Below are 21,492 nucleotides of genomic sequence, written 5' to 3'. Positions count from 1 at the left end.
TTGAGCTGTGGTGCTGGAGAAGAGTGTTGAAGATAACCATGAACTGCTAGGAGAACAAACAGGTTTGTCCTGGAGAAGGTGAAGCTAGAATGCTCCTTGGAGTCAAGGATTCGTCTGACATACTTAGGGCATGTTGCAAGGAGGGACTGGTCCTTGGAGAGGGACATCATGTTTGGGAGAGTGGAGAGGAATACCCTCGATGAGATGGATCGCTTCTGTGAGTGGAGTGGTGGGAATAAGTGTGTTTTAGATGGCTAGGTTTGCACAGGATAGAACGGCATTTAGGGCTCTTGTACATAGGGTCACTATGAGTCGCAAGCGACTCGATGGTGTATAACAACAACAACTGCCATAGTTTCCAACCACAGAGCACTAGGCTGGGTCTAGTCAAGCTAATTTGAGACAATATGATCAGGGGGGTATTGGTGCTTTAAGAACAAACACTAAAAAAATTTTAAAAGTACCAAAGATGGAGAAATGACTTGATTTAAAGTAACACCATGATGATACTTCCAAAATCCCTAACTCACATTTCAGGCTTATGTTTTTGTAAAATTTTGAATTAGAATTATTGTTTGAGTGCTTTTCTGGAGGAATAGCCTGAAGGGATTTTATTATTATTATTTTTTTTTAAATCCATGATGCTCACCTAACATAGAGCAATTAGTGCAGCGGAGCGTTCCTGATTTGAATCTATGGAAGAGTGCTATTAAAGGAGGTATTAATGGGCTAGCAAAGTCTGGGTGACTGTGAGGGAAAGTGTGTTTATGGAACGTGGTGCTGGCAGGCATGATTTCAATCGGATTTGACATGTTTAACATAAATGTATAGTGTACAGCTCTTGCTGTGTATGAATAATTCCTGCAGACCCACTGCCTTTCAAATTACTTAGGTTGAAAAAAAAGCAGGTCAGGCACATCTTGGAGGAAATCTATTACCAGTCCCCCTCCCTCTGTTGTTTACAGCTTTGTATAAATTGGGTGCCATTTCTATGAAGAACTCGTGTCTGAAATGCATTCTGTATTAGGGAATGGAAAGGGACTAAAAAAATTCTTTAAAAAAAAATCAAAAGACAAAAGAAAATAGATGCAGGGAGAAAGCCAGAATGCATTAGGAAAGCACTGGGCTCGTAGAAGTCCTGGGCTCCAGGTCTGGTCCTCCAAGATTAGACGTGTGTCCCCAGGTCTCTGAACCTGTTTCCAAATCTCTAAAATAGTAGGTTGGGCTAACGTGTTTGCAGTTCTGTAACACAATAAAAACCATAACTGGAGTAGAAATGATAGTAGAATATTATCAAACCTTGTCAGGCCAGTTTCGGACTCAGAGAAAGTCTTTGGAGGCACATGTGGGGTCTTGGAGAGGCACTGTACTGGAATTCTATCATAGACAGGATGAAGCCATTCGCCACCACCATGACCACACAGAAGTCATAATGTCCTTATAGTATTTGGTTCCACTTCTCCACATTACCCTAGAATAAGTCTCTGCAATAAGGTGCATGTTTGGGAGTTCTGGGCACCTGGCTCTGTGGCCTCTTTGTGGCTCACGATCCTGTCAAAGAAAACTATTACGATTTTACATTTTCACACCCACATCAGAACTGTGTCCCAAGTCAGCTTTTCCAAAATCCACTTGTTCCTTTCCCAACTAACCCTTAGCCCCAACCCCCTAATACCCCGGATCCTTCCTGACAATTTAAAACAAATAAACCATTTTTATGTTGAGAACTAAAAAATATTTCACGCTGTGTGGTAAGGTAACTGGGCTCACGTGAATTCCATTAAGTCAGGGGTCTTGGCTTGGAGAATTTTTATTGCAGTCGCAAGGAGGACAGGGGACCTTGTCAACTGAGTACATACTTGGAAATGCAGGTACCTAAGATAAATATGGCATCTGAGAAAAATAAGGAATTTTCTTTCTAGAAGGGAAGTCACATTTAGCATGTAAGAGTAGTAGAGTATAATGAGAATTACTGTCAAGGGTAAAGAGAAAGGGCAATAAAAATGAAGGTTTAAGAAGCAGATAGTTGCTCAGCACTGCAGTTGTTAGACGCTGGTGATTTGAGTACAACTGACACAGACTCTGTGAACCTAAACCGTTGTCTATCCTGTGCCCCTCATCATCGCAGATATGCCTGAGCCCAGTGCTGCAGTCACTGTGCGAACCCAGCTCATCGAGTCATCTTCTTGTTCTCTGACCCTCCACCTTTCCTGGCATAATGTCTTTTCCAGAGACTCGCGCCTCTTAACTGTAGGCCCAAAATACATGAGAGGCAGCTTTCCTATCCAAGCTTTACCCCTGCTGTACCTTCTCTAGGACATACTTGTTTGTTCTTTTTGCTTCCATGGGCTATTCAGTACTCTTCTCTCAATAACACAACTAAAAGGAATCATTGATTCTTCGTCTGTCCTACTTAGTCATCATCTAACTTTCAGATGCGTTTCTAGCAATTAAAAAGACCATGGCTTGAGTTGTTGTTGTTGTTGCTATGGGTACTCGAATTGGAACTGACCCATAGCTGACCCTCCAGTGGGTTTTCAGAGGCAGTTAATTGCTCATCCATCTCCCATGGACCAGCTGGTGCCCTCAAACCATGTGCCTTTGGGATTGTAGCACCAGAGGCTTGGATAAGGTGCCTTTTAGTCCTTAAGCTAACATCATTACCCCTTAACACATTGGAGAGGACATTGACTGCTGCATGTCTTTTAATTTCTTGACTGCTGGTACCAAGGGTGTTGACTGTGGATCTAAGCAAGATGAAGTCATTGATTTCAAGTTTTCCTCCGTCTGTCATGACGTTGCCTGTTGGCTCTGCAGTTAGGATGTCTGTCTTGATGTTGAGTGGTAATCTGTACTGAAGACTGCAGTCTTTAATTGTCTGCAGTAAACACTGCAAGTCCTTCTTGCTTTCAGCAAGCAAGGTTGTGTCATCTGCGTCAGGCAGGTTGTTGATGAGTCTTCCTCTGATATCACCACATTCTTTTTCCTAAAGTCTGGCTTCTTGAATGATTTGCTCAGCATGCAGATTGAATAGCTTTGGAGAAAGGATACAGCCCTGCCTGATGCATACCTGTCTTACTTGTAAGTCACGTAGTGTTCTCTTGCTCTGTTTTGGACAACAGCTCAGTCTAGGTATGCATAATTAAGTGTGCTGGGATTCCCGCTCCTGTAGATGTTAGCCACAGTACGTTATGATGCACATGGCAGATGCCTTTACACAGTCAATAAACACAAATAGATAATTAGTTGATCTGCATATCATTTTAACTAAGGAATTATGTTAACTGATATTTCCTACGATCTTCTCATGGTTTGTGTTGATGGAATTACTTCTTGTATAAAGACCACAGCTATAGTTATTTTAAAATAACACCAAACCATGTGTCCTTTCTCAAAGAGACATCTGAGCACTTTTGGAGGCTCTCCCATCCTTCCTGGGTGTGGTATTGACTCTGCCCACAAGGGAAGAAAGAACTATGGATTGTAAATGGATGGGTGTCAGAGTTGTGACTAAACTGGGTCAAGGGTATTCCCCAAATTATGGGGAAATGCTGACAAACACCAAGCATGTTTTCCTCTTATTAAGTGAAGAATGGAAAGGAAAGACTTGAACTCCTCTTTCTTCCGTTGTCAAATAGAATCATCAGTTCTTAGGGGCAGAGGCCATTTTGAAATTCCGAGCAGCTGCAAGCATTCGTGTACTTACTGTCAACGTGCCGTTGAACTCAATTGGGTAGATCACCACGGCCACTAACACTTGATGTTCAAGCTGTTCTACTTTGATCTTCGCAGACATCAGCCCTATGTCAGGCAGAAAAGGCAACTGGAAGGTATTTCTCTTGGTTCTGAAAACCAGGCCTTTCTCCTCACTTTGCTGTCACTGGATAGCTTCTTGGTGTTTTTTAATGGCGTCTCTGAGAAATCTTTACGAAAGGTGTTTTAGCTCCTAACCATGTGCTAGACTCTGATGAGGCCTCAGAGGTCTCATCCCTCCAGGCCCCGAGAAGCCCTGTTAGTAGAGGCTGCTGCCTCACTGGCATCGGAGAAAACCGAAATCATACTGAAAACTGAAGTTGGGTCCTAGTGAAGGGGACTGCCAGCTTCGAGTAAGGAGCGTGTGACCACAGGAAGACAGCACGTGGAAACATGAGCCGGTGCGGAGTTCTCAGAGGTGTGCCAGGCCTTGTCGCCAGAGTGCAGAGCAGAGAGAACTGAGCAGAGAACTGCAGCCAGGAGAAGCGCTGATGAAAACAGGATTTGCGTGGGGTTTCCCCGCAGGCTAATTTGATAGCACTCTGTCCAGTTCTCAGTTCCAAGGGGACCTCTTTCCCGCCTTCTCAGTGCTCTGAGGGCAGTGAAGAATTAGTCCTGTTTCCAGCTGAGCTGAGTGGTGTCTGTCTTCCTTAAGTACAAATTCTCACACGTTCCTGTGGCATCTGAATGAGCAGAAAGAAGCCCTTGGTGGGTTACAGGGCAAGTTAATTTGTGAGGTTGCGGAGCACTAGAGTACCTATGTCCGTACTGTAAGAGTTGTTGTGTTTATTTTGACATTCCATTTCACTCCTTTAAATTTTAGTACCTTAGGAAGATAGGTTTGGAATGGAGAAAACAATGGTAGAGTATTGTTTTCCAATATTTAAGGGTCTCTGCTAGTTAGGACTCAGCGACCCTAACTCGCCTAGTTAAGATCTAATTAGGTGAAGGTTTGGATGAACTTCTGTCAGTTACTTTTGGCCTGGCCCCAGAAGGAGCCACATGCCTGTTTGGTCTGACCTCTCACACCTCTGGGTTTTTTCCAGTTTCAGCACAAAGACCTTCCAGGTGCTTTTCCTGCTCTGGGAATCAGTGCAGAAGATATTACTGCTGTAGGACTTAGCATTGTTTTTTCCTATGAAGATGTAGCACAGGCGATAGCATCCATGAGGTCAGCAGAGGTTTGCACCATTTCCTCTTAGAGGTGCCAGGCCCTCCAGAGAGGCTTTTCCCTGAGAAAGCAGAGACCCACGGTGTGGGGTCTGCCCTCACCCCAGACTGCTGGCTTACTGGGTTTGTGTATCCCCCTCAGACTGAAATGAGGGCTCAGTAGTGTCTCCAGAGTCCATGTCCAGCTGCATCCTGTGACTGTGACCGTATCTGGAAAGACAGTCTTAGCAGTGTAATCTTCCTGAAGCTAAACTGGATTAGTTGTCGGTATTGGGTGCCATATGAACCAGTGTGACTCCTAACGACCCTGTAAACAACAGATCAAAGCCTTCTGTTCTGCATGGTCTTCTGATCTTTGCCATGTTCAAGTCCATTGTTACAGTCACTATGTTTGTGTTGAGGATCTCCCTTTCTTTTGTTGACCTTTCTTAGCTTACTTGTCCAAGAGTGGGGTTTTCCTGACAATATGCTCAAAGAGGTGGAGCTAGAAAACCAAGAGAGATAACAGACGCAGCATTTCTCAAGCTGAAGGAACTGATGGATAAATTCAAGACTTAATAAATTGACGGATTCTGTGGGCAAAATCTGAAATGATGCAGGAAGCATCAAAAGAAAATGGAAGGAGTCACTGTACCAAACTCGGAACCATTTCAAGAGGTGTCATATGATTAAGACCCAGTAGAGGGAGCTCTGGTGGTTTAGTGGCAAGAAGCTGCACTGCAATCCTGAAGGCATATGGTTCAAATCCACCAGCTGCTCTTCGAGAGAAGGATGGGTTTTCTCCTCCCGTGAGATTAACTGCCTCTGAAAACCTGCCAGAGGCTCAGCTACGCGTCGGTTCTGACTATGGTACACAACAACCACAGTGCTGAAGAAGTCAGTCCAAGCTTCACCAAAGGCATTGGCAGGGGGAAAACACCAAAACCCAGCAAACTTAGAATCAAGGGTGGGGGAAGGTTATTTAATTGGAAATGTGACTGACATCAGGTATCTAAAGAGGCCTGTGGATCTGGCTTGCTTTTTGCTTGATCACAGTCCTTCACTGGCTCATCACTTTTTTGGGTCTTTGGATGGATAAGGAGGACAACAATTATTGATGTCCTTGAATGATGGTGTTGACAGAGTACCGGACATCCCTGACTGCCAAAAGAATAAACAGGTCTCTCTTGGGGGAAATGCACCCAGGGTATGGAGGGGCGGTGGTATAGAGAAACACACCTAGCTTTAAGATCAAGTTTGGTTCTTAGAACCTGAGTTGAGATGATGGAAGTGTTATGTTAACAGTCATCTGAAATAGGCAGATAGGAGCATGTGGACAAAGATTTCTCCACTGATTGCTGCAAGAGCATAAAGTGAGATGTCTCCTGCCAGTTGCAAAGTTTAGCTCTGACAGTGGTTTTCAAAGTGTGGTCCCTGGGCCAGCATGACCTGTGAACATACTGGACATAGACTTCTGTGAATCAGACTTGCTGTGACTGAAAGTGGCAGGTGAGGGACCCCGTGTATCTGAGTTTTAACAAAATCTCCAAGGATTGCGAAGTATGCTTAGATTTGAGAACCTTTGGGCTGTAATCTGAAAGGGGCATGTGACATTTTGAGACCAACTTTTTTTGGAAGCAGACAGCAAGTCGTTTATACCTCTCAGATGATAGACGTTCTAGGTTTTTCTCAAAGGCACATGCTATTTCTGGAGGGGCCAGAAAGCAGGTCTGAGTCTTGGCAGCTGTGATTTGGGTCCTAGGTTGGTCAGTGTGATAGTCAGAGGCAGGACACAAGGACGGAAGACCAGAGACTTGGGAGTTAGTTTCAAAACATGAGTTTTAAAAATAAACCCTGAATGTGCCTCTCTGTCCTTGTCTTTCAGTCTTCAAATGGATTTATCTTTATTAGTAAATAAAATCTTAAAAAACAAAAAGTACACAAGAGAGTCTGGATTTTCAGCGTGCTGGCCTGTCTAGTTGACATTTGAGTTAAAGGAGCAAAAGATCTTTTACCGGAGCACAGTTAGGCCCATTTGTGGTAGAACTCAAGTGTTCGTTGAAATCCTTTTCAGTTACAAGAAGACGTGAAGTGGTGAGCTCTCCATCTCTCATTCTGCCCACTGTCTAAGAACATTCTGCTTGTCTGAGTGTCTCTGTCCCATTGTCACTGCGTTGAAACCACCTCATAACTGATCCTCTAGTGAATTTTCTGAGGCTGTGGGCTGCAGGAGAGGAGACTGCACATCTTTCTTCCGTGGAGCTGCTGGTGGATTTGAACCACCGGAGAGGGGCTGCCTTTGGGTTACGAGTACAGTTCCCTATGCATTGCGCCATCAGAGCTCCTGCTTTTTAAAGTAGGTACAGTTCTCTAAAATGCTCTCCAGGGTGTTGTCCTAGGACCCAGCCTGCGCTTACAGAGAATGAGAGTGCCTTCAGATGTGACGGTTCTTAACCTGCGAGGCTAGACTGTGGGGAGGAGAGGAGGAAGACTGCTGCTCTTCCTCATGGTGTGAAAGTTGTCCCTCAAAGGGACATTCATGCCTCCACGTCATACCCGCCCTGCAGCTCCTCTCTGAACACGTCCTGAGTGCTTGGTTGGAAGGCAGAATGAGACCAATATCATGGCTTTGAGACCATGCTGACCCTGGAAAGGAGCTGTTGTCTCTGTGTTAGAGGAAGAGGATTCGCGGTATGCGTCCACTTTAGCAGGTGCAGTAGCCCCACACTGATGCGACGTGAAGAGGAAGCCCAGCCAGATCTCTGCGGATGGAGCAGCCGTCAATGTCAGGAGGCGCTCCACGTTCAACAGCAGTATGAAGACTGCAGAGTGCAGGTTCCCTTCTGGAAACATTGTGTTTTTACTGTCCACCAGAAGCTGGAGAAGGGCTGTCCAACGCATACACTGTGGCTGGCTTTTAATTACAATCAGGAGCTATGTGACTACTTTCCGATCTGGTGACACTCCGTGTCTCTCGTGTGCTGGGGTGGTTCTCTCAAATCAGACACTGACTGTGGGGTGATGTGAATGTTTCTTCCCTTAGTTGATACAAATAGATAAGAGATTGCTATAAATTTCTGGGGCAGGTGGCAGGCTGGTTTACGGAACGTGCAGCGATGAGAACTTCTGGCTTACGGAAAGCAGCATGAATTAATAATCATTTAATTGGCTCCTCCATTAGGTTGCTGGTTTGGGAGATGAGAGTTTAGATGGAAGGGCTGTCAGTGGTTCTTGAGCAGAGAGTCTGAAGGTGGAGAAGTGGGGTTGGCTTCCTTTGGCCTCTTCGGGGATCAGATGTCAGGCAGCATCCCATGCTCACCCTGGGTCCTCAGGAAGGAAGAGGGTCAGCACTGTGGTGAACGCTTACTCCAAGTGCCACTTTACCATAAAGCAAGGAAATGCAGAAGAAACTTCCCAGTAATGGAAACTGCTTGAGGGCCTCCCCAAAAAGAAGCCTCTGGCCCGAGAGAGGCTGGCCGGTAGCACGCCGTGCCTCCCATGTGAGAATCCTCTTGGTGCACTGAAGGATGAGGACATGATTTTTTTTTTCCTCAGAAATAACAAATTCTGTCAGTAAAATGTCTGTCTTGACTGATGATCAGAACCTGGTTCTCTAGTTCTAGCTTCTGTCCAGGTTTCTTCTCGAAGCAGCAGTGTTATGCCTCGCTTTGCTTTAGACTTTTCCAGGCCAAGCTGTTAGATGAGAAATGAGGAACGTGTTGGCAGGCTGGGGGACTGCCCGTGTGACTCAGGTTGTCAGTAGTCAGCATTTCCGTGATCTTGGTTCTGTTAGGAAAGGCTGGGTGCGGACAGGTACCTGTGAAGAGTGTGTGTGTCAGGTGCAGGTAGAAGGCCGGCCCTTCCAGAGCGCGTCACTATAAGCCAGATGATCCTGCCATTACCTCTTCCTTCAATCACCTTCTGCAGGTAGCTCTGCTAGTTTTGAATTACTGTGTGTGCTTCAAAGTATCAAAACAGTTTCTGAAAAATGGAAAAAAATAAAACCACCCCAAACCCAACACGAATCCGGATAGGCACTCCTTCCTGCTCCCTCTAATTAGTGTGAAAGGAGGGAAAACTTTTTCAGTGATTATTTTTAGAAGTTAACTAGCTCTTGGAGAGAAATGAAAAAGTCAGGAATGTTTGGAAGTTCACATCTCCACATGTAAATGGTTTGGTTTGGTGTTGTTTGTTTTTTTTTTTTTTTTTCAAATAAGGAAGCCGTTCAGTGAGTTTGCTTCTTTATAAAATTTAACTTTTTTTTTTTTTTTTGCCTGGATTGTGGAGGCAGCTAAGAGAATAAAGTTAGGAATCATGACTTGATCTGCCTTTCTTAGTGTTTGTCTTTGTTAGTTAAAACTGACAATAAGGCTGACTTCTCACAGTTCAGGGACAAATAGTGTCTATGGGCCTGAGAACCTACTTTGTTTTTCTATAGTACATGTCAGGGATGAGCTCTGATGGACTGATGTATAAAGAGTTGTGCTGCCAACACAGAGGCAAGTGGTTCAAATCCAGCAGGAGCTTCATGGGAGAAAGATGGATAGTCACAGCCAGGGTGACTGAGAGGCTCTGAAAACCACTGAAGGGTCAGCTGTGCGTGGGTTCCAACTCCAGGGCAGGGCGGGAGAAGGTGCACACCAGAGACACAGCGGCACGTCTCAGACTTGGCAGGGAGGAGGGTGGGCGGCCATCATACCTGACTAGTTGAACAAGTGCTTTTTTAGAAGTTTGTTTGGCATGTAATCCCCAGCTTGCCTGCTAGCTATTAAATTTCAGCAGAGGTTTGACCTGGCATTTCTAGTACCTACCAGGAACTCTGGTGGCCTCTTGCGTAATATGTCAAACTTACCCAGAAGGTTGGTGGTTTGAATCTCTAGCCATTCCAGGAGATAAAAATGGGCAAAATGCTGCCATAAAGATCCACAGCCCCAGAAACCCGAGGGACAGGGTCACTGTGTCAGACCTGACCCCACAGCAGTGGGCCTGTGGGATGTGTGTGCACTAGGGGCTCCCTGCCGTGTTCTTATCCCCTTTGAAATGCCAAAGGGCCTCTGCTGTATGGTCTGTAATGTACTGTGCTGATAACCAAAAGGCTGAGCGTCTCCATTGGTTCAAATCTATCAGCAACTCCTTGGGAGAAAGATGAGCACGTTCTTCCTGTTCAGGTTCACAGCCCTCAATTATAAACGTTTAAATGTGCAGAGGTGTGCAGGAAGAGAAGGAAGGAGTGGAAAATGAATAGATAATAAACAGTTACTAAGGGAGCTCTGGTGACTTACACCATAGGGAGTTGCACTGATAACCACATCCACTGGTTCAAATCCACCAGCCGCTACCAGGGAGAAAGGTGGCAGTCTCCTCTCACACAGTTCATAGCCTTGGAAACCCCGCTGGAGGGTCCGCTGAGTCACTTCTGACCTTACAGTCACCAAGGATTTTTTTTGAGAAACAATACTCAGACAGGTGAAGGGAAATAACACTGTGGAATGAATGGCTGATCACACACTGTGGATTGTAATTGATGTAATGGAACAGACCGTGCATGAGTGATTGAAAATACTATAAGCTTTGTAAACTTTAACTCAGATCAAAATTTAAGAAATATTTACAACCTCAGAAACCCGAAGGCAAGTTGCTATGAGCCAGAAATGACTTAGATGGTGTGTTGCATATGGAACATTTATTGTGCTTTAAATTACCTTTTCATATAACCTATGAGAAGAATTTCTTTAACTGTTGTTATTATGTGACATTGAGTCAACTACAGCTCATAGCGCCCCATGCACAATAGCTCTGAACCCTGCTGTATCCTGAGCCAGTCTCACTGTCTCTAGCACAGCTACCCTGATTACTCCAGTTATTGTGTCAATCTATCTCATCTGAGGTCTTCCTCTCCTGTACTGTCCCTTGACCCTTCCAAGCCTGATATCCTTCTCCAAAGACTGCTCTTCCCTCCTGGTGCAGGCCTACAATATGTACGGAGTATATATGTATGTATTGAGATGGAGTCTCAAAATCCTTGCCTCGAAGGAGCAGCTTGGGGAAAAATATCACTGGATATTTTGCATGGTATGAATCCAAATGCTCAAGAAGACAAAGCAGACTATTACCATGGAATATGCAGAGAACTGGATTTGGAGAATTAAAAAGGAAGAACCCACTGAGTATTTCGCAAGCTGAGAGAACTGAAAAAACAAAAAGGCAAGCTTGAGTTGTAATACTAAAGGACACTATGGGCAAAGTCTTGAATGATTTAGGAAGCATCAAAAGAAGGTTGAGGGAATACCCAGGCACTACACCAAAAAGACTTGGCTGACACTAATCCCCAGCTATCAGAGAGATTAAAATTAAAACAGCTATGAGATATCATCTTACCCAGCAACAATAGCAGAGTTCAACAGGGAAGCAAACAACAAATGCTAAGTGAGGTTATGGAGAGATTGGAACTCTTAAGTCACTGTTGGTGGGAATGTAAAATGCTTTGACGACTATGAAAGACAGTCTGGTGCTTTCCCAAAAAGTTGGAAATAGAAATGCATTTAACTCAGCAATTCCACTACTGGGAACATACCCTAAAGAAACCAGAGACATGACTCAGAAGTATGGGTACCCATGTTTGGTGCTGCATTATTCACAACAGCAAAGAGAAGGAAGCAGCCCAAGTGCCCATCCAGAAATGAATGGATAGAAGAGCTATGGTAACAGTCACACAATGGGATACTGCGTGCATAGCATTGAAAAACAACAAACTCATAAAATATTACACAACATGGCAAAGCCAGGAGGACATTATGCTAAGTGAAATGGCTCAGTCACAAAAGGACAAATACCACATAATACCACCGTTACAAAATAGGACAGACTAGGGGGGAGGGGGAGAGAATGGGGAAAGAGTGGATAGTGAACACTGTCTTAGAACAGATGAGGGAGAAAACTGCTTAAAAGGAATATATGATTATGCTGCATTATATGTATGAGAACAATCTAGAACAAAGGATGCATTGCAGGGGAGGGGCAGGGAAGAAAATTGCAACAGTAAATAAAAAATAATATTAAAAGACAAAAGTATACAAAATAAAAGGTGTTTTTTTAAATAAGAAATTGGGTAAGACTTATTACAAATGGGGCTTTCAGTTTTGTCTTTAGATAGTTTAAAACCTCAAATGTTTGAAAATTTTAAATTTTGTTTCAATAGGTAATTTTTTTTACATTGTTCATAAGTAAAATAATATGAAAAGACACGGTATATTGAAGGGTTATTCCTACCCATCTGTTTCTGTCCATTTCTGACCTTGTCCCTCTAGGTAATAAGATTTATTAATTCTTTATATATCCTTATAGTGATTATTTTTAAATAAGAATTGACTGGCACTGAAAAATTTCAAAAAGTACCATTTAAACAAGAGCCAATGGTGATGAAGAAGGTGAAGCTGCACTGAAGGTGTTGGCAAAAAATAAGGTCCCAGGAATTGTTATCAATTGACATGTTTCAGGTAACAGCTGCTGCCCTGTATGTGCTTTCTAGTCTGTCGTCAGGGAGTCTGGAGGATAGCTGCTTGGCCCGCTGATGGGAAGAGATGCACACTGGTTCCCATTCCCAAGGAAGGTGATCTAGAGAACGTGGAAATTATCAAACAATGTCAATATTACATGCAAGTAATATAATACTGAGGATCATTAATTTTTTTTAATTACTAGAAGAATACACAAATGAAGAACTGCCCAAAGTTCGAGCAGAATTTAGAAGAGGTTGTGGCAGCAGGGATATCATTACTGATGTCAGAAGATTAGAATGTCTGTCCACGCTTTATTGACTGTGTAAAGGCATTTGATTGTGTTGTGTAGATAATTACAAATTATGGGAATAGGAATCCCAAAACAGTTATTTGTGCTCATGCAAAACCTATCCCTAGACTGAAAGACTGTTGTGTGAACAGAACAAGAGAACACTACATGGTTTACAATTCAGAAAGGTCTGTGTCAAAAATTATATCCTCTCTCCGTACCTATTAAATCTGTATGCTGAGCAAATTATGCGATAAGCTTGATTCTGAAGAAGAATGTGGCATCAGGATTGGAGGAAGATGCATCAGTAACCTGCATTATGCAGATGACACAACTTGGCTTGGTAAAGGTGAGGAGGACTTGAAGTATTTGCTGCAGGAGATCAAAGAATATAGCCTTCAATATGAATGACACCTCAATGTCAAGAAAAAAATTCTCACCAGTGGACCAATAATGAGAGATGAAGAAAAGACTGAATGGTCATCAACTTCATCTTACGTGGATCCACAATCAACACCCTCACTGCTAGCAGTCAGCAGATTGATTGCACTGAGAAGGTCTCCATGCGGTCAGGGACTTCTCCAGATTATTGAGGAGCAATGATGTCAGTTTGAGGACTAAGGTGGATCTGATTCAGGCCATGGTCTTTTCAATCACTTGCTATACATCTGAGAGCCAGACACTGAATAAAGATGACACAAGAATTGATGCCTTTGAACTGTGGTGGCGTTGGAGAAGAGTACTGAATATCCCATGGACTTCCAAAAGAACAAACAAGTATCACTTAGAAAAAGTGCAGCCAGAGTGTTCCTTGGAGGTGAAGATAATAAAGCTTTGTCTCACATACTTTGGGCATGTTGCTAAAAGAGGCTGTTCCTTGGAGAAGGCCATCATATTTGGAAAGGTGAAGGTTCAGTGAAGGGGAGGAAGACCCTCAATCAGATGGACTGACACTTGACTGCTGCAGTGGGCCTGAAGTGTCAGAATTTGTGCGAATGGCACAGGATAAGACAGGATTTAGATCTGTTGTTCATAGAGCTGCTATGGATCCTACTTGACAGCACCTAACAACATGCCTCTAAATAGAAATTTTTTTTAATGAACAACATACTTTGAGTGTCAGACCATTATAATGTTTATAAGTACAAGACATTGAACTATTTCAGGAAGTAGAAAATAATCACAAACCAATAGTACTGATCAAAGAAGTACAAGCTGCACTGAAGGCATTGACAAAAATAGAAGGCTCTAGGAAGTGATGGAATAACAACCGACATATTCCAAGTAACAGATGCTGCCCTGGAGGTTCTCACCAAGGCTGTGCCAAGACATCTGGAGGACAGCTCCCTCACCAGCTCACCGAAAGAGATCCATATTTGTTCTCATCCAAAAAAATGTGATCTAATAGAATGTAGAAATTCTCAAACAGTATCATTAATATCACATGCAAGTAAAATTTTACTGACAATTATTTTTAAATGGTGTTAACAGTACATCAACAGGGAACTTCCAGAAATGCAAACTAAATTTAGAAAAGATCATGTCATGAAAGATACCACTGCTGATGTCAGATGGTCTTTGTTGAAAGCAAAAAAGACCAGAAAGATGTTTGTTTGTGTTTTATTTAGTATGAAAAGGTATTTGACTATGGATAATAACAAATAACAAATTATGGCTAAAACTGAGGAAAAGGAATCTTGGAACACTTAATTATGCTCATATGAAACTTATACATAGAATGAGGAGCAGTTGTCCAAACAAGAACAAGGAGACAGTAGATGATTTAAATCAGGAAATAGGTGCATCGTATTTGTTTAGTCTGTATGCTGAGCAAGTAATGCAAGAATCTGGACTCGGTGAAGAAGAATGTGGCATTAAGATTTGAAGAAGACTCATTAACACTGTACACGATACAGATGACATGACCTTGCTACCAGAAAGTGACTAAGATTGTAGCGCTTACTGAAGAGCAAAGACTTCTATATAGGTTATATTTCAACATATAGAAAACAAAAATCCTCTCCTTTGGACCAATAAGTATCATCTTGATAGTGAAAAGACTGATGCTGTCAACAATTATGCATAATCATCAACACCCATGGTAGCATTGAAGATCTAGAAGATAGTTGTTCTGGGAAAATATGTTGTCAAGGACCTCTCCAAAGTACCAAAAAGCAAGGATGTCTGTTTAAAGACTAAGGTGAGCCTGCTCCAAGCCCTCATATTTTCACTTGCTTCCTATGTATGTGAAAGTTGGGCAGTGAGGAGTACTGAGTATATAGAGTTGTCCTGGAAGAAATGCAACTAGAGTGGTCCTTACAGGCTAGGATGGTGAAAGTCCCTCTCACATACTTTGGGCATGTTGTCAGAGACAACATTCCCTGGACAGAGAAATCAAGCTTGGAAAAGCCGAGTGTCAGAGAAGAGAAAAAACTCTTAAGTGAGATAGTTCGACACAGCAAGTACACTTGGCTTTTGTATGGCTATCATGATGATGTCTCAGGATAGAGCAAGGGTTAGATGTCTTGTTTATAAGATTGCTTGGGGTCGTAGTACACGTGAAGACATCTAACAAACATGGCAGAATGGGGTCGTAGTACACGTGAAGACATCTAACAAACATGGCAGAATGGGGTGGTCGTACACGTGAAGACATCTAACAAACATGGCAGAATGGGAAAATAATAGTTCATGATGACATCAACTTACTGTAATGTTCATTTTCTTCTAATGCCTGTGTTTTTACATGTTATGTGTATGCCACCAAGTTGGAACCAACTCACACCCTCATAGGGTATAAACTGCATACGAGTAGATTGCCCATCTTCTTCAGCAGGGAAACAGGTGAATTCAAACCACTGGCCTTTGAGATGATAGTATAGCTCTTCACCACTACTAGGCTCCCAGTCATATACTACTACTTTTTTTTTTATCATTTTCCCCACTTAACACTAAAAAAAAATTTTTTTTGTATCGTTTTACTCAACAGGGAACTCTAGAGGCTTAGCTGTTCAAAGTTGTGCCGCCAACTCCAAGGCACACAGGGCAAACCCACAAGCTGCCCTGCAGGAGAGATCTGAGCTTTCTCCTCCTCCAGTTCCCTGCCCACTGGAGGGTCAGCTACCAATTAGTCCCAACTTAATGGTACACAACAACAATCCCCATTAGAACGGCTATACCTTTAGCTTCTTAGTGAAATCTTAGTTCAGAGTGACCAGTAATCCATTAAAAACAAACAAACAAAAAAAGTATTTTCTATATTGTGACATCTCTCCTAGAATTTCAAAACCAAAAAACCATAGTATTTTCCTCTTGGTATTTATACAGCCTCATTTTTTTTTTTTATGCCACAGTGAGTGCTAGTGATAGAATTGAAGTTGAAATAGATTTCAATATTTCCCCCTTTTGGAAGTTGGTCAGAGAGAGCAGCTTATGAAAATCTGGCCCTGCCTGTAGCCTGTCATACCCTTACCATCAGCTGGATGCTACTAGCAAAGCCATCGGCCAGTCTACAAAACTCCATTAAAGGTTTTGATACATAGGACATTTTGATAGGAACTGTTTTAACATCTGAGGTCATGTTAGGGAGGTACCTGTGTCAGCTGCAGCTAGCCTAATTCAGGGGAGGAGTCCCTCCACCACCTAGGGGAAAAACAGAACTGAAATTGGGTGTTTTACTTATAAGGGAATGTGTTCCACGCAAGGCTTGGATTTCTTTTCAGAGAAGGAGCTAGTGAGCAGCAGGTGGCTAGTGGATAGTTGTAGGCAGAGTTGATGAAATAAAAATGCTCGTTTTCTTGGGTAGAAGGGAGGTGAGCTACAGCAGCCTTTCCCCAGTGGATGTAGTAGTGTTTCATGCGATTGAAGGGTGCTTGTGTTACTGAGAAGAAAGAATGAGGGAGCGAGTGCTAATTTTATTTTTTTAAAAAAAATGGTTTATAAGGACTCTGTCGCTCTGACTCCTAAAGCAGCTTTAGAATTCCAGAGCAGCTTGAGAGGTTGAACACAACAACAGAAAAAATCATAGAAGTTTATCCTCTCCATGCAGGGCGAAGGATAGCAGCTTCTGAAACCAGAATTCTCATTCTACAACCTTGTCACAATGCATTGTGTGGTGTTGAAGAAGAAGGACGGGCTCTTTTGTCTTATGAGGAAGCGGATTTTGTCCTGGGTTACTGAGAGTGCCTTCCAGCAACCTGCGAGTGAGCTGTGTTGCCTCAGTGCTCACTCAGTCATACAACTGCTCAACCTGTAGTCATTCCAGAGAAGGGCAGAGGCAGACTCACTGCTGTTTACCAGGTGCTGTTTCAGGTCAGACTAAGGCACAGACAGGGGAGGTGTTTGGAATGTAATCTCTGCTCTAGAGGAAGAAAGAGCAGATAGCAGCTCTTTCCCAACCAAAAGTCCTCAGCCTAAACAGATGCCCACTGGTTGGGATGGCAGTAGGGACAGCAGAGGATGGCTGTGACAAATAAGCATAGGAATTTCACCTGATGCCACTTTTTCCTCACCCCTTCCCCAGTGTTAGATTCTGAACAGCAAATACACAGAAGATAGCCAGCCTCTCAGCACAAGTAAAAATGATGGAGCCCAGGGAAGGGTCTTTCAGGGAAGGGCGCAGAAGGACCTTCAGTCCCTGGAATGTTAATTAAAGACTCTTGTTGTGGGAGCATTCAGGTAAAGGCCCATCTGCCTGCAGCGTCTATAGCCTGATGTGAGGGTCTGCAGTATCAGGTCTTCAGGGGGCTGGGAAATGGGAAGCGGGCCATGGGGGAACCAGTCCACGATGTTACAGCACCTAGTTAATCGGTAGCCAGTCCATCACGTTAAATATCCAGCCGTCATATATTACCTTTCAAGTGAAAATGAATAACTCCCATTAAGAACAAAATGGGTTTGAAGTCGATTCGAGACAGATTAAAGTACTGTTATGAATGTGCGTGTTGAGAGGAGGAGGGGTCTGTGCATAATACGCTTGTCCTTGTACTGTGTAAATAATAGATGCCCTACAAACTTATGAAGACCAGGTTACCAAGATACTGGGGTTAAAGGTCACAAGATGAGCATTCTGGGAAGCTCAACAACTTCCTGGAATATTTCCTGCATTTAGCAACCTTTTTCTCTAAATTATTTTGTAGCCTGATGATTTTAATGAATAAAATTGATTTTCTAAAATTGTTTATTAAAGCACACATCTCTAATGACAGCATCATGGTGTCCATGTCAGAAGAAATTTCAGAGTTAAGCGGAAAGTGGAAATGCATGCTAGATGGCTCAACCAGGTGAGACAGTTTCACAAAGAGGGAAGATGAGGCTTTCAAAGCAAGTGACCTAAATACAGAGTCGAATTATTTTATAGGTATTTTCTTACTGCCATTTTTGGGAAATTTCTTTCCTGCTGCTTTTAGCAACATTATGAAAATTGGAGCGCCACGTCAGAGGAGGAGCGAGTGCCGTCAGATACTCTCCAGGCCGTGGAATGACCCAGTCCAACAATCTGCCTTTCCTGATTAAATCCTTCTCATGACTGTTTCGCATCAGAATCCTCCAGCTAGCTCCCTTTCCATGCTTCAGAGAAATGCTTCCCTCGCCACTCCCATACCCACTGTTTGCTACTTAAGTCCCAGTGGCTGTTCACATTAATTAGTGTTTTGACTCTGTGTTGGGGAGAGGGATGTGAATGGTATGGTTTAGGCAGGTAGATAGGAAACTCTTACCACCCACCCTGAATAAACTCCTGTGCCTCAACATTGACTAGATTATAACTTGGACCAATGCCTTTTACAGTTCCACTCCTCTCTTGCTGCTTTTCCAAAAGCAAATTGCTAGACCCAAACTTGATTTTTCCACATATTCATGTATCCATATGAACCTCTCTCAGATTACATTTATGATGCTGTCTGGTATACTGTGTGATTCCAAGAACAAGGACAAAAAAAGGAGCGTGTATTTGGTTTTCTTTTATATGTAAGAACAGCAGATAAAGAGGGTGTCTGGAACTCTGTGGATGTGGGGGACTGGGAAAACGGGTAGTGAGTGGTCCACCCCCTCTGCCTGCTGCCCCTCACAGCACGCTGGGTCTTGAGCAGTAATGCCAAAACAGACTGAATTTCGCTTAAAACCGTAAAGTCCAACATAATGCTTTTCTTCCATTTATCTCCTGTCCCTAGTATTTAGTAGTTAAAGTAGTGGCTGGAATTCTTGGGGTACGGAAAAAACGTAGCCTTTTTCTCTCAGCATGCTTACAGAGCCGATCTGGATGCTCTTCCCTCTTGGACGTTGGTGTTTCCAGAACATCCTGTGCTGTAACTGAATGTTGATTTTCACCTAATACAAACCTGCTCTGTCACATCTTCCATTTTCCCTTCCAGCCTCATCCAGCCAAGCCGAGAAGGAGGTGACAGATTCTCCTGCCACATCTAAACGCATCTCCTTCCCAGGTGGCTCAGAGTCTCCTCTGTCTTCAAAGCGATCGAAATCATCCGAGGAGACTAAAGCAGAGCAGGTGAGCCTGGTGGGGTGTGTGTTAGACACGGGTGGGGAAGGAGCTCTTGGGTGGGTGGGCTTGGGTCAGAAAAAGGTGCCAGAAGGAAGTGAAGACTGAGCCAGAGGGGTGGTTGTTCCCTACAGATGTACCAGTGTCCCTACTGCAAATACAGCAATGCCGACGTCAACCGGCTTCGGGTGCACGCCATGACGCAGCACTCAGTGCAGCCCATGCTCCGCTGCCCTCTGTGCCAGGACATGCTGAACAACAAAATCCATCTACAGCTACACCTCACCCACCTGCACAGCGTGGCCCCTGACTGTGTGGAGAAGCTCATCATGACGGTAAGGCAGTGCACGCTTAGAACCTGCCACTTTTCTTTGCCCAGCGGTCAGAGCAGTGGCGTGGACGAGACACTTCCATGTTGGAAGGGAAAGCCAGTATCGAGTTGAAAATGTCAGAAAATTGTCCTGGGTCCATGATGTGTTCTCTGTGGCACAGCCGTAGACTGGACATGATTGAGCCTCAGATGTTGACCATTACCCTCACTTGGCATTCTCACGGGAATAGACCGTTTATATGATGGAATTATTATTCATATTCTCCAAACCTTATTGAGCATGGCAAGTTCCAGGTTATTCATATGTCTCATTTCATCCTCTAAACTACCTTGTTTAGAAACAGTTTGACATGTTCACATTAACAGATGAGAAGACTGAGGCTTGCAAAAGTGAGATTTGAACTCAAACTTTTCCAAATCCAGTTGTGTGGCCTTGTAAACATTGGAGTTTCTCAAGTGGATAGTTTTATTCACAAAAAGGGAAAATGGTCAGTTAGTTGGATATGTTGATTCATGAATGTAGACTTTGCATTTTGAACATGTTGCTGCTGTACCTGCAAGTTTCAGAAACATGGTTTTACAAAACCACCATAAACATGATTCACAAACTATGCCTAAGATCTAAATGTAATTATAGTGTGAATGTCCCATGTTTTATTTGTGCAATGATTGATAGAGCCCTTCTTGTTTTGAAACGACATTCTTTCTTCTAACCTGACATTATTTTAGTTGTTATTGTTGTCCTTGTTAAGTGCCACTGAGTTGTAGACCACTCACAGCCAACTCTATGAACGAAAGACCTGAAAACATGTAGAAACAATTAAAGTTATCTAAGTGTTCAGGTCTTTTGTTCATAGGTCACTATGAGGTTTCTACAACTTGACAGCACTTAACATCATCATCATGATGTTGCCTGTTGGTAAAATGTAATCCCTGTTGAACAATGTATCTAGTCTTTGATCCTTTTCAGAAAGTATTTTCAAGCCTTCTTCACTTTCTGTAAGCAGGGCTGTGCATTAGCAGATAGTTAAATCTTCCTCCAGTCCTCATGCCAGATTCTTCTACATACAGTTCACCTCAGTTATTTGCTCAGCATATGAATTTGATCAGTATGGAGACAAGATCACCCTCTTGCACTTTTCCTGATTGTAAACTATGCCACATTCCCTTGTTCTATCTGGACAACTGTTTCTTGGTCTGTGTATAAGGTTTACATGAACAGAATAGAATTGATAATTTATCAAAACTTTTGCAGCTAATAGGAAAGTCAGAGATCACCCAGCATTAGTTTCATTTCTGAGCTCTTTCAGGATTTCTCTCTCTCTCATTGCCATCAAGTTGGAACTGACTCTGCATCAGGCTTTCAGAGGCGGAGAGGAGATCACCCATTTTTCTCCCAATGAGCAACTGGTAGATTTGAACCACCTGACTTTGAATTTCCCCCATAAAACTTTTCATAGATATTTTCAAATAAACACTTAACATTGTTGAAAGATTCTCTAAGGAGTTGGGTGATTTCCATGAATTAGGTTTCCTCAGACTTTTTACAGAGTAGCCTAGCACGGTTTTCCTAGTCTTATCATCACACTTCCTGTGGCCAGTGCACTAGAACCAGGAGCCTGAAGTAGCAGAATGCAGTGTGACAGGGAAGCAGTATCAACAGAGGCTTTTTTCTTTGCCTCAGGTGTTCATTTTTCATGTTTAATATAAATCTAGTCTAGGATCTCTGGGCCCATATTAATTGGACTATTTTATAATAAATGGTAAAATACATTTTTTTCTACATCCCTAGGAGCAAGAGTACAAATTATATTTTTAAATATGTATTGTCATATTTTTATAAAAGCAGTAGTAAAGCATAATTGAAGTAGTAAGTCTGGTGATTATGGATCTCCTTCATGCTCCAGAAGTTCTCCAAGGAGAGAATGCGACTGCATCTGCTTGGGTATCAGCCCATAAGACATTTCTGGGAGTT

At 43.0% G+C, this 21,492-nt stretch overlaps 1 protein-coding gene across 1 annotated transcript in view; it reads left to right on the top strand.

Annotated features, from left to right (window-relative positions):
- ZFHX3 (zinc finger homeobox 3) overlaps positions 1-21,492 on the top strand; it is a 185,793-nt gene that overhangs the window by 143,256 nt on the left and 21,045 nt on the right. The window contains exons 5-6 of the mRNA XM_006878643.1: positions 19,062-19,195; positions 19,321-19,521. Of these exons, the coding sequence (XP_006878705.1) occupies positions 19,062-19,195; positions 19,321-19,521 (335 nt within the window). The remainder of the gene's footprint in view (positions 1-19,061; positions 19,196-19,320; positions 19,522-21,492) is intronic.

Source organism: Elephantulus edwardii, unplaced genomic scaffold (genome assembly GCF_000299155.1).
Source record: "Elephantulus edwardii isolate Elephantulus edwardi_28Jun2011 unplaced genomic scaffold, EleEdw1.0 scaffold00001, whole genome shotgun sequence".
Classification (NCBI taxonomy): domain Eukaryota; kingdom Metazoa; phylum Chordata; class Mammalia; order Macroscelidea; family Macroscelididae; genus Elephantulus; species Elephantulus edwardii.
This window is presented reverse-complemented; position numbering and strand designations above follow the sequence as displayed.